This window comes from Vidua macroura, chromosome 33, assembly GCF_024509145.1.
Source record: "Vidua macroura isolate BioBank_ID:100142 chromosome 33, ASM2450914v1, whole genome shotgun sequence".
Classification (NCBI taxonomy): Eukaryota; Metazoa; Chordata; class Aves; order Passeriformes; family Viduidae; genus Vidua; species Vidua macroura.
The window spans coordinates 520,023-535,876 of record NC_071603.1 but is presented as its reverse complement, the minus strand read 5'-3'; the positions used below and the strand labels follow the sequence as shown (position 1 = coordinate 535,876).

The window sequence follows — 15,854 nt, the reverse complement described above, 5'->3', positions numbered from 1 at the left end:
TCAGTGCTCACAGAGGGGCTTTAATTCCCAAGGGGGGCGAAGTGGGCGTGGCTTCTGCTCCAAACGGGCGTGGCTTCAACCCCAACGCCCCCGCCTGACCCCCAAAAGGGGCGTGTCCCAACCCAAAGGGCGTGGTCTCCATTCTCTGGTGGGTGTGGCCTCAGAGCAATTCTTCCCCAACCAAGAACTGGGCGTGTCCCTGCCTAAGTGGGTGTGTCCCTGTCCTAAATGGGTGTGTCCCCAGATGGGTGTGTCTCCAGGTGGGTGTGTCCCTGCCTAAGTGGGTGTGTCCCTGTCCTAAATGGGTGTGTCCCTAGATGGGTGTGTCCTCAGGTGGGTGTGTCCCTGGCCTAAATGGGTGTGTCCCCAGGTGGGTGTGTCCCTGTCCTAAGTGGGTGTGTCCCCAGGTGGGTGTGTCCCTGGCCTAAATGGGTGTGTCCCTGCCCAAAATGGGCGTGTCCCTCCCCTAAGTGGCTGTGTCCCCAAGTGGGCGTGTCCCTCCCAGAACCGGGCGTGTCCCAGCTGGGTGTGTCCCTCCCGTAACCCCAAAACGGGCGTGTCCATCCCCTAAATGGGCGTGTCCCGCTACAAACGGCCACACCCCCTCAAGCGGGCGTGTCCCTCCCCAACCGGGCGCGTCCCCCCCAAACTGGGCGTGGCCGCCCCTCCCCCCCACCCCCCCCATTTGCGAGTCCCCTAAGGGGGCGGGGCGGCGCGGGGCGGGGCCGGGCGTGGCGCGGGCGTGGCCGCGGCCTTGCGGGCCAGCTTGGCCAGGAGGGGGCTGTGGGGGTGGCGCTGGCGCAGGTGCGCCAGGTGCGCGTCCTGGCTGTCGGCCGTGCCGCCGCACTCCTCGCACACGTAGAGCTTGGCCCGGCGCTCCTTGTAGCCGTAGCGCTGCGCCACGCCGTGGATCTGCGCAGGTGGGACTCCAGCGAGCAGCGCTGCGTGAAGGCCTTGTCACACAGGGAGCACTTGTAGGGACGGACACCTGGACAGGGGACATGGGGACACGGGGGACATGGGGACATGGCCTTGTCACACAGGGAGCACTTGTAGGGACGGACACCTGGACAGGGGACAGGGGGGACACGGGGGGACATGGCCTTGTCACACAGGGAGCACTTGTAGGGACGGACACCTGGACAGGGGACAGGGGGACACGGGGGGACATGGCCTTGTCACACAGGGAGCACTTGTAGGGACGGACACCTGGACAGGGGACACGAGGGGACATGGGGGGACATGAGGGGACAGGGCCTTGTCACACAGGGAGCACTTGTAGGGACGGACACCTGGACAGGGGACAGGGGGACACGGGGGGACATGGCCTTGTCACACAGGGAGCACCTGTGGGATGGACACCTGGACAGGGGACAGGGGGACATGGGGACATGGCCTTGTCACACAGGGAGCACTTGTAGGGACGGACACCTGGACAGGGGACATGGGGACACCGGGGGACATGGCCTTGTCACACAGGGAGCACTTGTGGGACGGACACCTGCACAGGTGACGGGAGTGAGGCGAGGCTGGGGCCGGGCTCGTGGCTGTCACTGCTGTCCCTGTCCTGTCCCAGTCCCACTCCAGCTCCATCCCGTCCTCGTGCCCATCCCTCTTCTCATCCCTGTCCCATCCTTGTCCCTGCCCCAATCCTGCCCCAATCCCACCCGTTCCCATCCCATTCCCACCCCATTCCCGTTCCCCTCTCACCGGTGTGGGTGCGGACGTGGCGCTTGAGGTCGAAGGTGTCGTTGAACCTTTTCCCATTCCCATTCCATTCCCACCCCATTCCCATTCCCATTCCCGTTCCCATTCCCATTCCCGTTCCCGTTCCCGTTCCCGTTCCTGTTCCCGTTCCCGTTCCATTCCCATTCCCATTCCCGTTCCCGTTCCCATTCCCACCCCATTCCCATTCCTGTTCCCGTTCCCGTTCCCATTCCCATTTCCATTCCCATTCCCATCCCATTCCCACCCCATTCCCGTCCCGTTCCCGTTCCCACCCCCGTTCCCATTCCCATTCCCATTCCCATTCCCGTTCCCGTTCCCGTCCCGTTCCCGTTCCCCTCTCACCGGTGTGGGTGCGGACGTGGCGCTTGAGGTCGAAGGTGTCGTTGAACCTTTTCCCATCCCGTTCCCATTCCAGTTCCCGTTCCCATTCCATTCCCATTCCCATTCCCATTCCCGTTCCCGTTCCCCTCTCACCGGTGTGGGGTGCGGACGTGGCGCTTGAGGTCGAAGGTGTCGTTGAAGCCCTTCCCGCAGTAGGGGCAGCGGTGCCGCTTCACCTCGCTGTGGCACTTGAGGTGCCGGTTCAGCATCCGCTGGAACCCGAAACTCTTGTGGCACACGGGGCACGAGAAGAGCTCGGAGCCCCCCGGGACCCCCCCGGCCACCGGGACCCCCACGGGGACCCCCCCGGCCAGGGGCAGCCCCGGGGGGGAGGGGGGCGCCCAAAGGGCCGGACGGGACCTGCAGAGAGAGGGGAGGAAGGGGTTAAATGGGGGGGACGCCGGGTGGGGAACCCCCCCCTCGGGACCCCCCCAGTTATGGGGAGAGCCCTGATGTTGGGGACCCCCCCCCCGGTCGTGGGGGGACAGCCCCCGTTGGGGACCTCTGGTTTTGGGGACCCCCAGCCCACCTTGGTGACCCCCCCCGGCTTTTGGGAACATCCCCCCCCAAATTGGGAACCCCCAGTTTTGGAGACCCCCCCCCACCCCCACCAGGAACCCCCATCACAGAGACCCCCCCAGTCCCAGGGACCTCCTACCTTGGGCACCCCCCAATTTTGGGGACCCCCCCCCCCCCCCCAATTTCGGGACACCCCATTTTGGGGACCTCCGTGCTCATGGGGACCCCCAGTCTCAGCCCCCCCCCTCCCCAATTTGGGCACCCCCAGCTCACTTTTCTCCCCCCCCCCCATCCTTCCAGGCCCCCCCAAATTTGGGGTCCCCCCTTACCTTGCCCTTGGGGTGCAGGAAGGGGCCGGGGGGGGCGCGGGGGGGGCAGCGTCATGTCCAGGGGGGACCGCGGGGGCCTCCCCCCACGGCCGGCTCGGGGTCCCTGCGCAGGGGGCACCCCCCCAAACAGACTGGGGGGGGGGGGGGCACGGCTTCAGGGGGGGGGGGGTCCTGAACCCTCAAACCGCCCCCCCCCGAAATGGGATCCCCCCCCCCAAAAAAAAAAAAAAAAAAAAAACCCAAAAAAAATCATCGGGACGCCCCAAATGTGACCCCCCCCCCTCCTCCCCAAATCGGACCCCACCATGGGGACGCCCCAAATGTGACACCCCCCCCCCCCCCCCACAAATGGCAGGAGGAGGATTTGGGGGGGCCCCTCCCCCGCTCCCCTCCCCCCGCCCTTTGGGGTTCCCCCGACCGGTCGGACGGCTCGGGCCGCGACACCCCAAATTACAGCCCGAATTACGCCCCAAATTAGGGGTTTCCGGCGGGTGTCGCCCGCGTGGGCCCCGGGGGGGGGACGCCACCCCCCCGCCCTCCCCGCCCCCCCCGGGGGGACACCGGCGACACCCAAAAATCCCCTCCCCCACCAAGGGACACAGGCGGGCAGCCCAAAGCCCCCCTAAAATCCCCCCCCCCCGCCAGGCACCCCAAAATCCTCCCCAAACCCTCCCGGCTCTCCGGGCACCCCAAAACTCCCACCCCCAAAAAAGGGTCCAGGGGTCCGGGCACCCCAAAACCCTCCCCACCCCCCACCCCCCCCCGTCGCAGTGTTTGGGTGGGATTTTGGGGCTGAACCCCAACTCTGTCACTAAGGGGACACCCCCGGAGGGGAAGGAGGTCACCCAAAACCGGGGATCCCTCCAAAATCGGGGGACCCCTGGAACTCCTGGATCCCCACAATTCCTGTGCCCCCCTAAATTCTTTGCTCCTCCTGCGCACTTCCAAAACATCTGGGACCCCCCCAAATCCCCGGGTCCCCCTCAAACCCTGAGGCCTCCCCCCCAAATCCCTGGAACCCCCAAATTCCTGACAGGCCCCCAGACTTCTGGGGACCCCCAGCACCTGAATCCCAACGGACACCTGAGTCCCCCCCAAATTCCTGAGTCCCCCAAATCCCTGAGTCCCCCCAAATCCCTGAATCCCCCCAAATTCCTGAGTCCCCCAAATTCCTGAGTTCCCCCAAATTCCTGAATCCCCCCAAATCCCTGAATCCCCCCAAATTCCTGAGTCCCCCCAAATTCCTGAGTCCCCCCAAATCCCTGAATCCCCCCAAATTCCTGAGTCCCCCAAATTCCTGAGTCCTCCCAAATCCCTGAATCCCCCCAAATTCCTGAGTCCCCCAAATTCCTGAGTCCCCCCCAAATCCCTCAATCCCCCCAAATTCCTGAGTCCCCCAAATTCCTGAGTTCCCCCAAATCCCTCAATCCCCCAAATTCCTGAGTCCCCCAAATCCTGAGTTCCCCCAAATCCCTCAATCCCCCCCAAATTCCTGAGTCCCCCAAATTCCTGAATCCCCCCAAATTCCTGAGTCCCCCCCAAATCCCTGAGTCCTCTTAAATCCCTGAATCCCCCCCAAATCCCTGAGTTCCCCCAAATCCCATCTCCCAACGGACCCTGCCCCCCCCCAGCCCCCCGTGCCCCCCCCAGATCCCCTCCCCCATACTGGGCACGTAGATCTCCGCCCGCTGCTCGTCCGGGAGCTCGCTCCAGTTGCGCTTGGCCGTGGCCACCACCGGCTTCTTCACCAGGAACGCGCGCGGCATGGCTGGATCCCGCCGGGTCCCTGATCCCACTGGATCCCAACGGATCCCCCGCTGGATCCCTGCTCCGATCCCGGGGGGGTGGCGGTGCCGATTCCCGGCTCCCGGCGGGGCTGGCTCTCGGATCCTGGATCCCCGGTCGGGCTCGATCCCAGATCCGCAGTGTTTGGTCAATATCCACGGCCGATCCCAAATCCTTGGCTAGTCTCGATCACAGATCCCGAATATTTGGTCAACAGCCACGGGCGATCTCAAATCCTCGCTCGGTTTTGGGTGCTGGATCCCAAATCCCTGCTCGGTTTCTGTGCTGGATCCCAAATCCTCCCTCAGTTCTGGTGCTGGATCCCAAATCCTCGCTCGGTTTTGTGGTGCTGGATCCCAAATCCTCGCTCGGTTCTGGTGCTGGATCCCAAATCCTCGCTCGGTTCTGATCCCAAGGATTTGGTCAGTACCAGCACCGAAGCCCAGATCTTTGGTGGATTTTGATGCCGAATCCCGAGGATTTGGTTGATTTCAGCGCCCGGTCACAGACCCCAGGCCGGGGTTTGGTGCTGGATCCCTGATCCCGCCGGATCCCGGCGCTCCGGAGGATCCCGGATTTGGGCTCAGATCCCGGGGACTGGGGCGGTTCCGGTGCCCGATCCCGGCTCCGCTGTCACCGCCCCCGCTGTCAGCGGCCCCGAGCCCCGCGCCGCCCCCTCAGCTGCGCTGTCCCGGGGCTGTCCCGGGGCTGTCCCGGCTCTGTTGTCCCGCTTGTGCCGTCCCGGTGCCGGTCCCAGCCGTGTTATCCCGGTCCTGGCTCTGTTATCCCGATTGTCCCGGTCCTGTCCCGGCTCTGTTGTCCCGGTTGTGCCGTCCCGGTGCTGTCCTGGCTGCGTTATCCCGGTTTGTGCTGCTCCCGGCTGTTATCCCGGTCCGGGCTCTGTTATCCCGGTTGTGCTGTCCCGGTCCCGTCCCGGTCCCGGAGGTGTTGTCCAGGTGCTGTCCCGGTCCTGCCGGTGCCGTCCCGGTCCCAGCGGTGCTGTCCCGGTCCTGTCCCGGTGCTGTCCCGGTCCCAGCGGTGCTGTCCCGGTCCTGTCCCGGTCCTGTCCCGGTCCCAGCGGTGCTGTCCCGGTGCTGTCCCGGTGTTGTCCCGGTCCCAGCGGTGCTGTCCCGGTCCCGTCCCGGTCCCGTCCCGGTCCTGTCCCGGTGCTGTCCCGGTCCCAGCGGTGCTGTCCCGGTGCTGTCCCGGTGCCGTCGCGGCCGTGCCGTGCCGGTGCCGGCGGTGCCGCCCCGCCGCGCGTCCCCCGTCCCGCCCCGCGGTGCCCCGGACCGGTTCCGCCGGTCGGGCCGGGCCGCGCCGCAGCCGGAGCCGGTCGGGCGGGCGCCGCTTGGGAAATAACGGGGAGCCCCCGCCCCGGCCCGGGGACACCGCGGGACGCGGGGACAGCCGCGGGGGCGGGGACACCGGGACATGGGGACACCGGGATATCGGGATATCGGGATATCGGGATATCGGGATATCGGGACATGGGGGACATGGGGACACCGGGACATTGGGGGACACCGGGACACGGGGACGCGGGGACACCGGGACATTGGGGGACACGGGAATACAGGGACATCGAGGGAATACAGGGACATTGGGGGATACAGGGACATCGGGGGACACCAGGACATGGGGACACCGGGATATCGGGACATTGGGGACACCGGGATATCGGGACATGGGGACACCGGGACACCAGGACACCGGGATACCGGGACACCGGGACATTGGGGGACATGGGGACATGGGGACACCGGGACACCAGGACACCGGGACATGGGGACATGGGAACATCGGGACATCGGGATACCGGGACATTGGGGGACACCGGGACATTGGGGGACACCGGGATATCGGGATATCGGGACATGGGGATATGGGGACACCGGGACATTGGGGACACCGGGACACCGGGACATGGGGACATCGGGATATCGGGACAGGGGGACATGAGGACATGGGGACACCAGGACATCGGGATACCGGGACACCAGGATATGGAGACACCGGGACATTGGGGAACACCGGGACACCGGGGCATGGGGACATAGGAGGGTATTTGGGGACATGGGGGACATGGGGACACTGGGGGACACCGGGACATTGGGGGACACGGAGATACAGGGACATGGGGACACGGGACATCGGGACATTGGGGATGGGGACACGGGGCACACCGGGGACATGGGGACACCAGGGACACCAGGCACGGGGACATTGGGGATGGGGACATGAGGACTTTGGGGACACAAGGACATGGGGACAGTGGGCTGAGGGGTGTGGGGACACTGGGGATGCAGGGATGGGGGACGGGGGACACGGAGAGTTTGGGGTGAGCTGGACACGGGGACACGGGGACATCAGGACACGGGGACACGGGGACACGGGGACACGGGGACAGGGGGGACACGGGGATGTTTGGGACACGGGGACACGAGGACACGGGGACAGGGGGACACGGGGACATCAGGACACGGGCATGGCGCTGTCCCCGGGACCGCGGTGTCAGGAGGTCACCTGGAGAGACTGGGGGGGGGGGTCACCTGCACACCTGTGTCCCCAGGGGGGGGGTCAGGGTGTCCCCAGGAGGGGTCGGGGTGTCCCCAGGGGGGGGTCAGGGTGTCCCCGGGGGGGGTCAAAGTGTCCCCAGGGGGGGTCACCTGCACACCTGTGTCCCCAAGGGAGGTCAGGGTGTCCTCAGGGGGGTCAGGATGTCCCCAGGGGGGGTCAGGGTGTCCCCAGGGGGGGTCACCTGCACACCTGTGTCCCCAGGGCGGGTCAGGGGTGTCCCCGGGGGGGGTCAAAGTGTCCCCAGGGGGGGTCACCTGCACACCTGTGTCCCCAGGGCGGGTCAGGGTGTCCCCGGGGGGGGTCAGGGTGTCCCCAGGGGGGGGTCAGGATGTCCCCGGGGGGGGTCAGGGTGTCCCCGGGGGGGTCAGGGTGTCCCCAGGGGGGGTCACCTGCACACCTGTGTCCCCAGGGGGGGTCAGGGTGTCCCCGGGGGGGGGTCAGGGTGTCCCCAGGGGGGGTCACCTCCCCGTTCCCGGTCCGGTACGTGCGGCCAGGGCGGGTCCCCGGGGGGGGGGGCGGGGCCGGGAGCGCGTCCGGTCGGACCGGCCCGGGGGGGGGGACACGGGGGGGGGACACGGGGGGAGCACACCGGTCCTGTGGGCCCCGGGGGGGCTCTGGGGGTCCTTAGGGACCCCACAAGCCGCCGGGGGGCATCCCCCGCACCCCATGACGTCACTCCACGTGGGGCTGCGACGTCACCCATCCCGCCTGTGACGTCGCCGCGCCCGCGGCGGTGGAGGGGCGGTGTGACGTCACAACCTCCCCGCCGCCGCCTTTCCCGCGGGCACAGCGGGGGGGTGTGTGACGTCACGGAGGGGGGCGGGCCGTGACGTCAGGCGGTCCCGGCAGCCCCCGCGGCCATGGCGGGGGGGGGGTCCCTGGGCCCGGCTCGCGGCCGCGCTCGCGCCCCCCCGCGCCCCCCGCGCTGCGCCGGCCCCGCCCCTCTCCACGTCATCAGGTACGCGACGGCAGCGAGGGGCGGGGCCGGGGGGGTCGGGGAGGGGTTTGGGGTCACCTGGGGCAATCTGGGGCGAATTTGGGGGGAATTTGGGGGTCCCTGGAGGTGATTTGGGGTCTTTGGGGTGAATTTGGGGTGAATGCGGGGTCCTTGGAGGGAATCTGGGGTCCCTGGGGGTGATTTGGGATATTTGGGGGGTGATTTGGGGTCCCTGGGGGTGAATTTGGGGTCACCTGGGGGAATCTGGGGTGAGTTTGGGGGGGATTTGGGGTCCCCTGGAGGTGATTTGGGGTTCCTGGAAGGGAATTTGGGGTCCCTGGAGGGGAGTTTGGGGTCTCTTGAGGGAAATTTGGGATTCCTGGGGGTGATTCGGGATCTTTGGGGGTGATTTGGGGTCCCTTGAGGTGAATTTGGGGTCTCTGGAGGTGATTTGGGGTCTTCGGGGGTGAATTTGGGGTGAATTTGGGGTCCCTGGAGATGATTTGGGGTCTTTGGGGTGAATTTGAGGTGAATGTATGGTCCCTGGAGATGATTTGGGGTTCCTGGAAGGGAATTTGGGGTCCCTGGGGGTGATTTGGGATCTTTGGGGGTGATTTGGGGTCTCTGGGGGGGGGAATTTTCGGTCCCTGGGTGTGATTTGGGGTCCCTGGAGGGGAATTTGGAGTCCCTGGAGGTGATCTGGGGTCTCTTGTGGGAAATTTGGGATTCCTGGGGGTGATTCGGGATCTTTGGGGGTGATTTGGGGTCCCTTGAGGTGAATTTGGGGTCTCTGGAGGTGATTTGGGGTCCCTGGAGGGGAATTTGGGGTCCCTGGAGGGGGAATTCTCGGTCCCTGCCGGGGCCTTTGGGGGTCCCCCGGTGGGGGTGGGGGGCTCCATCCGGGGGTCCCCCCTCACTCCCCCCCCCCCCCCCCCAATCCCCCCCAATTCCAGACGGAGCTGCTGCTGCTGCTGCTCGAGTCCCCGCGGGCGCTGTGCGGGGAGGGGTCCCCGGGGGGGCTGGGGGGGTCCCGGGGGGGCTCTGCTGGCCCTGCTGGCCGAGCCCCCCGCGGGCCCCGCCGCTCCCCCGCGCTCGCTGCTGCTGCTGGCCACCGTGACGGTGCTGGTGGCCAGCGGGGACCGCGCGGGGGCTGGCGGCGCTGCGGCGCTGCTGCAGCGCCCGGGGGGGCGCGGGGGGGGGGCCCGCGGCGGCGGCCGCCGAGGTCCTGCGGGAGCTGCGGCGCCTCGGGACCCCCGGCAGCGCCCCCAGACCCATCGGGACCCCCCCCGGGAGCCTCCGGGAGAGCCCCGCGCTGCAGCCGCTGGTGCTGCTGCGGGCGGAGGGGGCGGCCGGTGAGCGGGGGCGAGCGGGATGGGCCGGGGGGCGACCGAGACAGGAACGGGCCGGGGGGCGAGCGGGATGGGCCGGGGGGGCGACCGAGACAGGAACGGGCCGGGGGCGAGCGGGACGGGCCGGGGGCGAGCGGGATGGGCCGGGGGGCGACCGAGACAGGAACGGGCCGGGGGGGCGAGCGGGGCGGGCCGGGGGGGGGACCCCGGTGTGGCCCAGTAACGACTGGGGGGTCCCAGTAAAGTTGGGGGGGGGGGTCCCAGTAAGGACTGGGGGGTCCCAGAGTGTCCCACTAAGAGCTGGGATGGGCCGGGGGGGGGAGCAGCCCCCCCCCCCACCCCCTGATCCCCCCTCCCCCCCCCCCCCCCAGATCCAGCGGATCCCTGGGGAGAGGCGGGGCCGGATCCCGGTGAGTCCCAGCCCCCCCCGGGACCCCCAAATCCCGGACCCCTCCCCAATCCCTGGGACCCCCAGGACCCCCAAATTCTAGGGACCCCCGACAAATCCCAGGGACCCCCCAGGATCCCCCCCCCTTTGGGACCCCCCCCAATTTCAATCCTCCCCAAATCCCAGCCCCCCCCCCCAAATCCTTGTGACCCCCGGGACCCCCCAAATCCCAGGGACCCCCAGGATCCTCCCCCCCTTTGGGACCCCCCCCAATTCCTGACGCCCCCCCTCCCCTCCCCCAAATCCCAGCCCCCCCCCCCAATTCCTGACGCCCCCCTCCCCTCCCCCCAAATCCCAGCCCCCCCCCCCAAATCCCAGGGACCCCCAGGATCCCCCCCCCCTTTGGGACCCCCCCCCCAATTTCAATCCCCCCCCCAAATCCCTGGGACCCCCCGGGACCCCCAAATCCCAGGGACCCCCAGGATCCTCCCCCCCTTTGGGACCCCCCCCAATTCCTGACGCCCCCCTCCCCTCCCGTCCCCCCCCCCCAGGCGCTGCCTTCGGCCTCGCTCCGGCCGCCCGGGCGCAGCTCCCGCATTTCGGGGGGGGGGGTCGCGCCCGGGGCCCCCCCCGCTCCTGGCCTCGGCGGAGCCGGCCCCGGTGCAGGCGGCGCTGCTGCGGGGGGGGCTGGGCGCGGGGGGGGGCGCCCCGCCTGGCCGCGCTGGCGCTGCACCCCGCCCTGCCCCCCCCGCTGCGCCTCTTCTTCCTCCTCTGCCTCCTCGAGGGGGGGGGACCCCAAAAAAACCGGCGCCGCCCCCCCCCCCCCTCCCGGCGCTGCCCCCCCCCCCTGGCGGCCGCGCTGTTCCCGGGGGGGGCCGCGGAGCCCCCCGAAATGTTCCTGCCCCGCTTCGAGGCGGCGGCGGCGTTCTGCTCCCCGCGAGCCGCGGGGGGGGGCGCCGAGCGGGGGCAGCCCCCCCCCCAAAATCCCGGGGGGGGCCCGCGAGTGGCTGTGGGGGCTGGTGGGGTTTTTGGGGGGGGGTCCCCCCCGTTCTGTTCTGCCGGGGCCGTGCTCGCCTACGGCCGCTGGTTCGGGGGGGTCCCCCGGGGCGGAGCTGGGGGCGGCGGCCGAGAGATTGTTGGGGGGGGGTCACCCCCGCGGCCCCCCCCGCACCTGCTGGAGCTCGCCAAGGTTTTGGGGGGGTCCCTCGGGGGGGGCTTTGATGGCGCAGGTGCTGCGCGCCCCCCCCGCCCCCCCCGGGCACCCCCCAGCTCCGGGCGGTGCTGAAGGTGCTGCGGGACCCCCCCCCGCGCGGGGGCGGCACCCCGGGACCCCCCCCCCAAATGCGCCCCCCAGGTCCGGCGGTACCTGCGGCGGGCGCTGGCGGCCGGGGGGGGGGGCTGGGGGGGCGCTCAGGGGGTGCTGAGCGCCGCCGCCCCCCCTCCCTGCCCTGCGGGGGGGTCCCGCTGTGCCCCCCCCCCGCCCCGGGGACCCCCCCGGCTGTGGGGCGGGGGGGGGACCCGGACGTGCGGGACCGCGGCCGCCTCCACGGGGCTCTGGCGGCCGCGCTGGGCCCCCCCAAATTGGCCGCGGTTTTGGGGCCCCCCCCCGCGCCGCGCCCTTCCCTGCCCCCCTCCCCAAAACGGGCCCGGGGGGGGCTCTGGAGGGGGCGCCCCCCCCCCTCCCTGCTGCCCCGCGCCCCCCCCCTGCCGCCTGCGCTGCCTCCCCGGGCCCCCCCCCGCCGTTCGCCGCCCCCCCCGGGGCCCCCCAGGACCCCGAGGGTTGGGGGGGGGGCGCTGCTGGCGGGGGGGGGGCGGCCCGTGCCCCTCCCCCTGCGGCTGCGCCTGGAGCCTCTGGGGGGGCCCCGAGCCGAGGGGACCCCTCCCCAAAGCCGGGGGGCGCCGCCCCCCCCCCGCCCGCCGGGACCCCCTCCCCAAAGCCGGGGGGCGCCGCCCCCCCCCCGTGCTGGCGCTGCAGCTGCTGCTGGGGGGGGGGCGGGGGGTCGCGCCGAGGGGGCGCTGGCGGCGCTGGGGGGGGGGGCGCGGGGGGGGCCGAGCTGACCCTGACCCTGCGCCCCCCCCGAGCCCTGCCCCCCTCGCTCGAGGCCGCCGCGGTTTTCAGCGCGGGGGGGGGGGGAGCCCCCGGAGAGGGGGAGGGGGCTGGTTCCTGGCGCCCCTCCCCCCGCTGGAGCTGCCCCTGGGGGTCCGGCTGCGCCCCCTCGCCCTCCCCCCGGCCTGGGACCCCCCCCCGCGCCCGCCGCGCCTTCGAGGCGCTCTGGGGGTCGCTGGGGGGGGGCCCCGAGACCCTCCTGGTGCTGGGGGGGGGCGCGGCCGCCCCTCCCCCCGCGCTCGCCCCGCTGCTGGTGCCGGCGGGGGGGAGGGGCGGGGGGGGGATGGGCGCTGGCGGCCGCCGCCCCCCCCCGGGGGGTGGTCCTGGCGCGGGGGGGGGGCCGGGGGGGGAGGGGCGGGTGCGGGGGCAGCGCTGGGGGGGGGTCCTGCTGCTCGCGCGGCTGCTGCGGGGGGAGGGCGGGGCCTGAGCTGTCGCGACATGTCGGGAGAGCCCCCGTTCTGTCACACACCCCCCTCCCCCCAAAAAAAAAAACCCAAAAAAAACTGGAAAGCGCAAAATCCGTGTCCGGCTCTGTGAGGGGGGGTCGGGGGGGGGGTCCCGAGGGGGGCGGCGCTGGGGGGGCTCTCTGTGGGGCTGGGGGCTCCCATAGGGTTGGGGGTGTCCCTGGAGGGGGTCTGGGGGGGGGGGTCCCAGCCCACGTTGGGGGGGGGCTCAGAAAGCCCCCCGACCCCGAACTACATCTCCCATCATTCCTTGCACCTCCCGCTTCCGTACGGTGCCGCCATCTTTACTCCCCACGGGCGCCGCCATGTTTGCTTCCTCCCCGGACGCTTCCGTGCCGCTTCCGGCGCGCGGTGACGTCACTTCCTCCCTCCCCAATCCCCCCCTCAGTGATGGCGGTGCGGGTCCGGTTCCCCCCCGGCGCCGCCCCGGAGCCGCTCCCGGCTCAGCTCCTGCCCTGCCGCGTCCAGCACGACGGGCCCGCGCCCGTGGCCGCCCTTCCTGCGGGCCCGGCCCGGCCCCGGCGGCGGTGAGGGCCCGGGGGGGGCTCCCCTGGGGGTGCGGGGGCTCGGTTTTGGGGGGCCCGGGGGGATCCTGAGGGGGGCTGCTGCATCTCAGGGGGTGGGCTTGGGCTTGGGGGGGGTCCTGGGGCGGGGGGCTCTGGGGGAGCTCGGGGAGGGGTCGGGGGTCTCTGGAAGGTTTGGGGGTCCCTGGCCGGTTTTGGGGGGTCCTGGGCGGGTTTTGGGGGTCCCGGGGCCGGTTTTGGGGGGTCCCTGGCCGGTTTTGGGGGGGTCCCTGTCCGGTTTGGGGGTCCCTGTCCGGTTTGGGGGGTCCCTGGCCGGTTTGGGGGGGTCCCTGGCCGGTTTGGGGGGGTCCCTGGCCAGTTCTGGGGTCCCTGTCCGGTTTTGGGGGTCCCCTGTCCGGTTTGGGGGGTTCCTGGCCGGTTTGGGGGCCCCTGTCCGGCTTTGGGGGGGTCCCTGGCCGGTTTGGGGGGTCCCTGTCCGGTTTGGTGGTTCCTGGCCGGTTTGGGGGGTTCCTGGCCGGTTTTGGGGGGGTCCCTGGCCGGTTTGGGGGGTCCCTGTCCGGTTTTGGGGGGGTCCCTGTCCGGTTTGGTGGTTCCTGGCCGGTTTTGGGGGGTCCCTGTCCGGTTTGGTGGTTCCTGGCCGGTTTTGGGGGGTCCCTGTCCGGTTCTGGGGGGGTCCCTGTCCGGTTCTGGGGTCCCGGGCGGTTCTGGGGTCCCGGGCCGGTTCTGGGGTCCCTGGCCGGTTTGGGGGTCCCTGTCCGGTTTTGGGGTCCCTGGCCGGTTTGGGGGTCCCTGTCCGGTTTTGGGGGTCCCGGCCGGGTTTGGGGGTCCCTGGCCGGTTTTGGGGGGTCCCTGGCCGGTTCTGGGGTCCCTGGCCGGTTTTGGGGGGTCCCTGGCCGGGTTTGGGGGTCCCTGGCCGGGTTTGGTGGTTCCTGGCCGGTTTTGGGGGGTCCCTGTCCGGTTTTGGGGGGGTCCCTGTCCGGTTTTGGGGGTCCCTGGCCGGGTTTGGGGGTCCCTGGCCGGGTTTGGTGGTTCCTGGCCGGTTTTGGGGGTCCCTGGCCGGTTTGGGGGGTCCCTGGCCGGTTTGGGGGGTCCCTGGCCAGTTCTGGGGTCCCTGGCCGGTTTGGGGGTCCCACCCCAGCTCTCTGTGCCCCCCCAGAGCTCTGGGCCTCGTTCCGGGGGGCGCCGCCTGGGGGGCCGGGAGCTGCCGCTGCCCCCCGGCTACACGGGGGTCGTGCTGCGGGGGGGGGAGCCCGGAGAGCCCCCCCTGGGCGAGCCCGGGGACCCCCAGGTGAGGCTCAGACACCCCCCCCCCCCCTTTTCCCATCCCGGGGGGGTCCCAGCCCCCTGTGCCCCCCCTGTGCCCCCCTGACCTTTGCCCCCTGACCCCAGGCCGGGCGGGTGTCGGTGACCGGGACCTTCGGGGCCATCACGGACTGGGGGGGGCGACGCCGCCCCCCGCCCCCGGCCGGGGCCTGGCCCGGGCCCTGCAGTGGGGACCCCTCGCCCGGGCCGTGAGTCTGGGGGCGCTGGGGGCACTTCTGGGGGGCGGGCTGGGGGGCAAATTTGGGGGCTGGGGGCACATCTGGGGGGGGGTCCAGGCTCAGCTTTGGGGTCTGGGGTCACATTTTGGGAATCTGGGGTCACCTTTGGGGGTCTGGGGTCACCGTTGGGGGTTCCAGGGTCACATTTGGGCTTTGGGGTCACATTTTAGGGGTGTGGGGTCACATTTAGGGGGTCTGGGGTCACATCTGGGGGTCCAGGGTCACATTTGGAAGGGTGGAGTCACATTTGGAGACGTGGGGTCACATTTGGGGGTCCAGGGTCACATCTGGGGACTCTGGGGTCACATTTGGGGGTCCAGGGTCACCTTTGGGGGTTCCAGGGTCACATTTGGGCTTTGGGGTCACATCTGGGGACTCTGGGGTCACATTTTAGGGGTGTGGGGTCACATTTGGGGGTCCAGGGTCACATTTGGGGGTCTGGGGTCACATTTTGGGGGTGTAGGGTCAAATTTAGGGGGTCTGGGGTCACCGTTGGGGGGTCCAGGATCACATTTGGGCTTTGTGGTCACATTTGGGGGTCCGGGGGTCACATCTGGGGGTCAAGGGTCACCTTTGGGGGTCTGGGGTCACATTTGGGGGTCTGGGGTCACAATTTGGGGGGTCCGGGGTCACCTTTGGGGGTCTGGGGTCACCGTTGGGGGTCTGGGGTCACATTTGGGGGTCCAGGGTCACATTTGGGGGTCTGGGGTCACAATTTGGGTGTCCGGGGTCACCTTTGAGGGTCAAGGGTCACTGTTGGGGGTCTGGGGTCACATTTCGGGGGGTGGGGTCACCTTTGGGGTTCCAGGGTCACATTTAGGGGGTCTGGGGTCACCTTTGGGGGTCTGGGGTCACATTTTGGGGGGGTGGGGTCACATTTGGGGGGTCCAGGGTCACAATTTGGGGGTCCAGGGTCACCTGTGGGGGTCTGGGGTCACCGTTGGGGGGTGGGGTCACATTTTGGGGCTCCAGGGCCTGGGGCCGTGGGTGGGGGTCCTGAGCCCCCCCTCACCCTGCCCCTCCCCCAGCTCCACGCCCCCGTGACCGAGGACAGCGACGAGGAGGTGGAGCCATGACAGGCCACGCCCACCCAAGCCGTGCACAGAGGGGTGGAGCCTGTACATGCCACGCCCCTCCCTGTGCCATCAACGGACCCAGCCTGGCTGAGGCCACGCCCACAACTGGAACCACGCCTCAAATGGGCAGAGCCTTTAAAACCACACCC

At 70.2% G+C, this 15,854-nt stretch overlaps 3 protein-coding genes across 3 annotated transcripts in view; 2 read left to right on the top strand and 1 right to left on the bottom strand.

Annotated features, from left to right (window-relative positions):
* OVOL1 (ovo like transcriptional repressor 1) lies at positions 1–5,829 on the bottom strand. Its single transcript, XM_054001811.1, is given in 7 exon segments — positions 1–914; positions 917–988; positions 2,071–2,092; positions 2,220–2,438; positions 2,440–2,469; positions 2,958–3,088; positions 4,624–5,829. Coding segments are annotated over 7 exon segments (792 nt in total). The 5' UTR covers positions 4,724–5,829; the 3' UTR covers positions 1–696.
* A 3,767-nt stretch (positions 5,830–9,596) lies between these two features.
* On the top strand, positions 9,597–15,848 carry RNASEH2C (ribonuclease H2 subunit C). The gene is given in 9 exon segments (XM_054001806.1): positions 9,597–9,608; positions 9,977–10,015; positions 12,953–13,059; positions 13,061–13,091; positions 14,245–14,264; positions 14,266–14,376; positions 14,478–14,525; positions 14,528–14,599; positions 15,658–15,848. Coding segments are annotated over 7 exon segments (435 nt in total). The 5' UTR covers positions 9,597–9,608; positions 9,977–10,015; positions 12,953–12,954; the 3' UTR covers positions 15,706–15,848.
* LOC128820961 (basic proline-rich protein-like) overlaps positions 15,828–15,854 on the top strand; it is a 3,479-nt gene continuing 3,452 nt past the window's right edge. Inside the window, exon 1 of the mRNA XM_054001813.1 lies at positions 15,828–15,831. Coding sequence (XP_053857788.1) covers positions 15,828–15,831 — 4 coding nt within the window. The remainder of the gene's footprint in view (positions 15,832–15,854) is intronic.